We start from the raw sequence: 7510 nt of genomic DNA on the forward strand, positions 1-7510 counted from the left end.
ATGTCGGACATTTCAATTGCGGCTGAGGCCTGCGGAGAGATCTAAGAGCTCGATGAGGCTCCCTGCCCGCCGGAGAGGGGGCTGGATGAGCGCAGGGGCGAGCGACAACAAAAGCGAGGGAATCCAAGGAGGCAAGGATGTACTAGCCTAACCTAGGTACATGAAGAGACGGCATATGAAAGGTGGGAAACGAGCTCAACATGCCCAGACGCCCTCGCCCTGTTGCACGAGCCGCAGAAGATTGTCCGCGCCCGTGAGATACTGTATTGATAGTCCTGCTGCTCACCATTCAGGGCGGGCCTCTGACCTTTGCAACGAATGCGGCCATGAACCGCGCCGGCATAGGCACGCCAGCAAGGCGGAGGAGCTTGTTGTTCAAGCCAACGATTTGCGCTGCGCTGTTCCTCTCATATGCATCAACGGCTTCCTTGGCGACATAGGCCGACTGATGAACACTGACATAGTCGAGAGCACCCCTAGATTCCCCGCCGCCATGTTGATCCAAATTGGTCTTGGTGATACCGGGGACGATGCATGCAATACGGACGCCACTATCGATATGTTCTTGCCTGATGGCTTGCGACCAGGACAGAATAAACGCCTTCGTCGCGGCATATGTAGCTGTCCAGGGTACTGGCTGATATGCCGCAGTCGAACCAAGGTTCAGAAGCCCGCCGCTGTCGCGCTCCAGCATCGCAGGAAGAAAGCAGGCAGATAGATCGACCACTGCGCGAACATTGACATCAACGCAACTCAGCGCCTGGTCACGACCCGAGACGAAATTCTGCTTGGTCGCCACACCTGCGTTGTTGACGAGGATGTCGATAGTCCAGCCCCATTCGGACACTTGCTTCTGGATGTAGTCACTCGCATCGTGCCTGGTCAGATCGACGAGGACCGAACGAATCTCTTGCTTGGCGCCGCATTTTTGACCTAAATGCTTTTCAGACGAGCTGAGCTTGTCTTGCTGCTTTCCAACGATAACAAGCTTGCCGATACCTCGCGAGATGAGCTCTTGTGCGATGCTGAATCCAATACCGCTGGTTGCTCCGGTCACTAAAGCAGTGGATCTGGGATAGTCAACCTTCCTCATGTTCGATCAGATAGTGTGAAGAGAGACGCTTTCAATTTGACGACAAAAAAAGCGAGATGGTCTTTCTTCATATATGAGACGGGCAGTACGCAGCAGACCGAGCTACCGCACCGGCCGCAAGTCTCGTCGGGACTGATTGTGCAGCAATACAGCTCCGGTTGACGGAGGCTTGTTAGTCAGCCGAGGCCCGGACTCCGAATAGGCTTGAGCTTGCAATGCGGACTAAAATTAGCCGAATCTCCGAAAGTCCGGAAACTGAGGCTCTTGAGATCCTAGGTCTCCTACATTGATTCGGATAAGTCCGTGCGGTCCGCAAGACCCTCAACGACCAGTCTGTTATCCTCGATCACCATGTTACGCGACAGCTGTGCCCGCTTCCGCGGAAAGAAAGTTCGCTGCGACGGAATGTTTCCTTGAGAGTGACGTCAAGCGCGACTGTCAATGGATCGCTGAGAGTCCCGGACCGGAAAATCAAACATCTGCGCATAATTACACGGAAATTCTGAAATGCAGAATCGGAGACATTCCCCTCGTTCGCAGACCGTAGATTGTCGCAGGACACGACTGCATAATCAAAACCCCCATGAGAAATCTCCGTGAGTCATCTGCCACCCTCGTCAAGGACATCGCGCGACGCAGAACGAGATGCATGCAGCTAATGACAAAGCTTGACTGGATCGGCAGAAGTGTGGCGTCTTTCCAAGATTAGATCGTGAAACGATTCTGTTCACGGTAGCTGTAGCTCGTTCAAATAAACGCAGACGTCAAAGAGGTCGGAGTCCGGGGATAGAAAATCAGATATCTGCCATGGTTCTACGGAGATTCGGAAATACAGAATTTGGGATCGTACATAGATTCTTACATCAGGTGTCAATACTCTAGCCTCGTAGCCGGAAGTCTTGCTTGCCTACTGGAAGATACTTGTGCAATCACAAGAGACTGGCATCCGAAGCCTCAAATTGATCTCCGTCTGACGTCTACGTAGTTGGCTTACATCCTCCGTCGCTATACATAACCTGCTCTGGCTCACCGTTGTTATTGCAAGCCCTCGACATTCGCTACAAGTTCCTGCCATCGGCCAGCTTCTATAAGTCTGCACATTCGTGCCTGGCCGATATTCTTCTTCCCTCTCAAGCCAAAACGTAACCCTAAGTCGCAGGACCCATTGCGCGTAAATCGTTCACCATGCACATCGGCGACACCGCATTTGGTCAAATTGCCCGAGCCCTCAGCGGAGGCAAACGCTTCGCCCATCCCGAATCCAGCAGCAAGGTCAACATGGAGCATCAACATAAGAAAGGCCTTGGTGGAGGACATGAACCCCAAGAGCCCGGCAGCAATGTTACACCAGCCTGGCTGAGTTATGCCATGCGATGGAGCAATGCCGAGTCTAAAGCGTCTCTCGCCACCTCACAACTTTCCGAGACCAGTCTTTCGGCTGACGGTACAAGCAACGCCGTAAACGTAGTGACTTGGTACGGTGACAAAGACCCTGCCAACCCGCAAAATTGGTCCTCCGCCGAGAAGGCATATGTTGCGGGTCTGATCTGCCTTTACACTTTCGCTGTCTATATGGGGTCAGCTGTCTACACACCTTCGTTGGAAGGCGTTATGCGAGAGTTCAACGTTTCATACGCTGCGGGCAATCTTGGTCTCGCTCTGTTCGTCTTTGGATACGGCTCTGGGGCCATGCTGTTCTCCCCCCTCTCCGAGATCCCAGCAGTTGGGCGCAATTGGATCTACATCATAACAACTTTCTTAGGACTGCTTTTCAGCATCGGCGCAGCACTAGCTCCCAACTTCGGCAGCCTTCTTGTTTTCCGATTCCTGGCAGGCTTCATGGGCTCTCCTGCTCTAGCTACTGGCGGTGCGACGCTGCAGGACATTTACAGCATCACCAAGATCCCGCACGGTATCGCTCTTTGGGTTGCTGCAGCTAGCATGGGACCCGCATTGGGGCCTGTGATGGGAGGTTTTGCGGCCCAAGCCAAAGGCTGGCGCTGGCCGTTGTGGATCGAGGTGTGGTTGATTGCACCGGTGCTTCTCGTCATGATCTTCACCTTGCCTGAAACGAGCCACCAGAATATCCTCTACCGCAGAGCGAAACGCCTTCGTGTCGCAACTGGGCAAAATTCACTTCAATCGGAAGGAGAGATGGAGCAGAAGAAGCTAACGGTCTCCAAGATGGTCATTGAAAATCTTGTTCGTCCCGTTCAGATCTCGGTGCTGGATCCGGGCACCGGCTTCATGAACGCCTACGTCTCTCTGGTGTACGCCATCTACTACAGCTTTTTCGAGAGCTTCCCGCTCATCTATCCGGTCATCTACGGCTTCACCCTCGGCACGACTGGCGTTGCCTTTGTCAGTGTGGTTGTTACCACCGCAATAGGGGCAGCCTGTTACACGTACTACATCTACTTCTACGTCGAGCCCAAAATTCGTGGAACCGGCGAGCTGCCGGTACTCGAGTCGCGTCTGCTTCCTGCTATTCCCGCAAGTCTTTTGATGCCTGTAGGGCTGTTTTTATACGCTTGGTCGGCGCGCGAATCAGTCCATTGGATGGTCAGCCTGATCGGCGTCGGTATATACAGTATCGGTTTCTACGTTTTCCTGCAGTGCGTGCTTCTTTACATCCCGCTGATGTACCCCAAGTATTCTGCTTCGCTTCTGGCAGCCAATGACTTCTGCAGGTCCTCGCTCGCCACCGGATTCATCATGGCAGGCCGTCCCCTCTTCAAGAATCTAGGAATCGGCGGCGGGGTTTCTCTCATAGCTGGCCTGACGGTACTTTGCATTCCAGCCCTCCTGCTCCTCTATCGACATGGCGCCTACCTGCGGAGCAAATCAAACTTTGCCGGTATGCCTGACAGTGCCAAGACCACACACACCTAAATCGATGCGCATTGGGCCCGCGACGAGGCCGTGCATCCTATTGAATTTTTGAGGGCTGCGTCTAGGGTTTGCTCTGAGGTCAAACCGTCTCGAGAGGGGGATGGATGGTGTTCGGATTTTATCTCGACGGTCGCGCCGGGCCGTACGTGTACCCTCTTTGGATTTTTCCAGAAACCATGACTTCCCATTGTTCTAAAACATCCCTTCAACTTTCCTTGAGCGCCCTCCGGGCACTCTGCAGAGGCTACACAGACATGTAGAGTACATATAGGTGCATTCCCCGAAAAGTGACCGTGACGCGTCAAGCTTCAAGTAGCACGTTTGTAGCCCATACCCATAAGGGTCATGAAGGCTTATCCCAAAGTGCTTTTCATTGAAAGCAAATAAGAAGAGCAGTATAGGAACTGAAAACAACTTCTTATAGGGATCGCTTTTGTTGGCGGACTCAACTTGACATCTTACGACACGCTGACAACAACCCTAATCCCACTACAAGAAGTGCGTGCATTCTAAGAAGTCTCAAGGAAAGCGAGGCATTTCACAACGAAAGCCTCGTGATACTGAAAGATGGCTCCGTGCCCAGAATCCTCAAATAGGATGAGTTGAGACTTGGGAATGCGAGCGGCAATGTCTCGACTTCCGTCGGTGGGAACCATCACATCGTTGTCGCCATTCACGATGAGGACTGGTATTTCGATTGTCCCAAGATTTTGTGGAGTGCGTTTGCCCCATGCTTTGGCGGCTAGGGTTTGGCGATAGAAGGCGAGCGCAGATGGGCTTGCATCTCGCTCGACCTTGCGCTCAGCTATGCGGCTTAAGAAGTCCTCAGCAGCTGATCTACCGTTCGGAGAAGGTGGGAAGAATAGGTAGTACTTTGGATCGCGCAAAGTAAGAAGACTCTTCAGAAAGAGCCAGGGCATAGACCCCCAGGTTCCTACCCCTTCGCCTCCCGCGGGGCCCGTTCTAGTGAGCACAAGCTTGCGCACCAATCTTGGATGCCGAACTGTGATTTCTTGCGCTACGAAGCCTCCCAGTGAAAACCCTAACAGGTCGACTTGCGCCAGACCGAGTTCGTGGATGACGGCACACATATCGTCTGCCATGTCAGAGACGGAGTCCCGTACGCTTCCTTCGGACAAGCCCAGTCCTCGATAGTTTAATGCGATGACTCGGTGCTTCGAAGCCAGTCCATCCACGATCTTCGGGTCAAAGTTGTCGAGTGTGGCGCCCCAATGGTTTAGCATGACGACGGGCACCCCATCACGAGGGCCCAGATCCCGGTATGCAAAAGCGATGCCATCGACAAGAACGCGACGATTGGGGGCAGTGGCGGCGAATGTGGTCATCCTTCCCCAAGGTGATGATGTGTTCAGTGATTCGAAGGATAGAGAATGGTTGGTAAAGATCTCGGCGTCATCTATACTTCCGGGAGACTCGGTCTTCTTATCTGGTTTGAATTTTCCATGAGAAATCGGCGTTCGCAGGTTGACTTAGGCAGAGGTTGGGGCGTTCCGGACGTCCTAAAACGAACTTCGATGCTTCCTGACCCCTAACGAGCAAGATCCCTCGGGATCAACCCGACAAGGACAGAAATGACACGAGTCTTCGGCGGGGCATTCCCGGAAATAAAATGGAAATATCAGACTCGTCGGGATCAACCCGCCAAATAAGCCCGTAAATGAGATGGGAATATCTCCTTGCATGTGACAGAGAAGCTTTCCTTCAGTAGTCACAGTTGGAGGTGTATAGATAGAAGTCCCAGCCTCCACTTGGCGTATAAATTCGTCTCCTGTGTTCGTACTTATGGCATGCAAGTGACGAAACATCTTGAACTACCACGGCTTGGCTCAAGACCAAAACAGGCATCAACATAGCTCAAGATCATCTCATGTCCAAAGTCATTGTCATCACAGGGGCAACGAGCGGGATTGGCGCGGCGGCTGCGTCCCAACTTGCTCAGGAAGGCCATCGTCTCGTTTTGATTGCCCGCGACGAGGAAAAGGCGACCTCAACCATCAGGAAGCTATCGGTACACAACAACACGGGACACAGTTACTTTATTGCAGACATGGCTTCTGTCGAAGAGATTAAGCGGGTAGCAGCAGAGATCGTCGCGGTCGAGCCCCGCATCGACGTACTAATCAACAACGCTGGAGGTGAGTTATTTTAACATCGCTAGCATGCCACTAACTTGGCACTCTGCATTTTTCCGCTCTGTGATGCTGACCCAGGCAAAGAATGGATGTTTCTCTCAGCCCACTTCGAGTCCTACTCCGAAACGCAAGACGGTCTTGAAAGCACAATTGCTGTCAATCATCTGGCTTACTTTGTGCTCACTCTGAGTCTGAGGCCCTCACTCCGTCGAGGATCACGAGTTGTGAACACAGCTAGCCACCTACACCGACATACCAGCTTTGAGAAGGACAACATGGATCTGCGGGCCGGCAGACATCACGGCTTCTGGCATGGTTTTGACAATTACAATCGCTCAAAGCTTTACAACGTTCTCTTTTCGCGCCGTCTGTCTCAGCTTTGGGCCACGAGCGAGGGCATCACTGTTAACTGTTGCCATCCGGGCCTCATCCGTTCGGGTTTTGGTTCGGGCCAACTCGGTCTCTTCGAGCCCATCTTCTGGCTTATCTTGCAAGTTCTCGGTCGTTCGGTAGAAGCTGGTGGGAGCGTTCTCACCTGGCTAGCCACATCTCCCCAGCTTGACGGTGTCACGGGCGAATACTACAACCGGTTCAATCTGGAGGCGCCTAGTCGTGATGCAACAAGCCAAGCAAATGCCGCTCTGTTGTGGGTCAAGAGCCTGGAATGGGCCAAGATGCATCCGAACAACGTTGACCGGAAAATCCTGTAATTTCAAGCGCAAGCTGTGTTGTTTGTTTCCTGACGCAGCGATCGATCGATGTTCCGGTTTGCTTGCTAAACCTACGCTCAGTCCAAGCCAAGGAAGGTGTGTGCATCATAAGATTCCTCTGACGAAGCTTGTTTTCTCGCACACGGTGAGGAGAATGAGGCGAAAGTTCATCCCCTGAGAAAAGAAAGTTGAAGGTAAAAAGTATGTGCTTCTTATCTTATGACGTGCTTGCGATGCCGAAGGGTATGTAATTGATGATTGACGTGAGGAAAGAGACGCGTCATACTCCACCTTTTGACCCGTCTCAACGACTCATCGAGACGCTCCAACTCAATTCGCCTATAGCGAACAAAGGCTGGGCGGGAAAGACTCTTGGCTGCACAAGAAGGCCGATCAATCAATCAGCCTGATCTACGTGGAGGTCTAAGTCGGAATTTGCCACGGAACCACGACCCAACCGCGCCACCATTTAGCACCAATCGGCAGCGAGCATTGAAAGTTTTCAGCTCTCCAACTCAGGCACTTATTACCGAAGTCTCTTTCCGTTTTCGGCTTTCATTGTTTAGGGGTCAGGCCGCCCTTTCGCCGTCAACTGCACGACTTCAGGGTTAGGGTTAGGGTTAGGGTTAGGGTTAGGGTTAGGGTTAGGGTTAGGGTTAGGG

The 7510-nt window shown here is 52.6% G+C and overlaps 4 protein-coding genes across 4 annotated transcripts in view; 2 read left to right on the forward strand and 2 right to left on the reverse strand.

Moving 5' to 3' along the window:
• Window positions 1–1093, reverse strand: part of PHSY_003673 (NADP-dependent L-serine/L-allo-threonine dehydrogenase) — a gene marked incomplete at both ends in the record, with an annotated part of 2336 nt that extends 1243 nt beyond the window's left edge. Inside the window, one exon of the mRNA XM_012334291.1 lies at window positions 308–1093. Within this exon, the coding sequence (XP_012189681.1) occupies window positions 308–1093 (786 nt within the window). The remainder of the gene's footprint in view (window positions 1–307) is intronic.
• Window positions 1094–2278: 1185 nt separating this feature from the next.
• On the forward strand, window positions 2279–3985 carry PHSY_003674 (cycloheximide resistance protein; the record flags this gene model as incomplete). Its single annotated transcript, XM_012334292.1, has 1 exon — window positions 2279–3985. One exon carries the CDS (start codon window positions 2279–2281, stop codon window positions 3983–3985), a length of 1707 nt encoding a protein of 568 aa, XP_012189682.1.
• A 509-nt stretch (window positions 3986–4494) lies between these two features.
• PHSY_003675 (alpha/beta hydrolase fold) lies at window positions 4495–5331 on the reverse strand (the record flags this gene model as incomplete). Its single annotated transcript, XM_012334293.1, has 1 exon — window positions 4495–5331. The coding sequence occupies one exon, from the start codon at window positions 5329–5331 to the stop codon at window positions 4495–4497; it is 837 nt and encodes a 278-aa protein (XP_012189683.1).
• Window positions 5332–6053: 722 nt separating this feature from the next.
• Window positions 6054–6848, forward strand: PHSY_003676 (short-chain dehydrogenase; the record flags this gene model as incomplete). Its single annotated transcript, XM_012334294.1, has 2 exons — window positions 6054–6141; window positions 6241–6848. The coding sequence occupies 2 exons, from the start codon at window positions 6054–6056 to the stop codon at window positions 6846–6848; spliced, it is 696 nt and encodes a 231-aa protein (XP_012189684.1).
• Window positions 6849–7510: the final 662 nt, after the last annotated feature.

Source organism: Pseudozyma hubeiensis, assembly GCF_000403515.1.
Source record: "Pseudozyma hubeiensis SY62 DNA, scaffold: PHS37, whole genome shotgun sequence".
NCBI lineage: Eukaryota > Fungi > Basidiomycota > Ustilaginomycetes > Ustilaginales > Ustilaginaceae > Pseudozyma > Pseudozyma hubeiensis.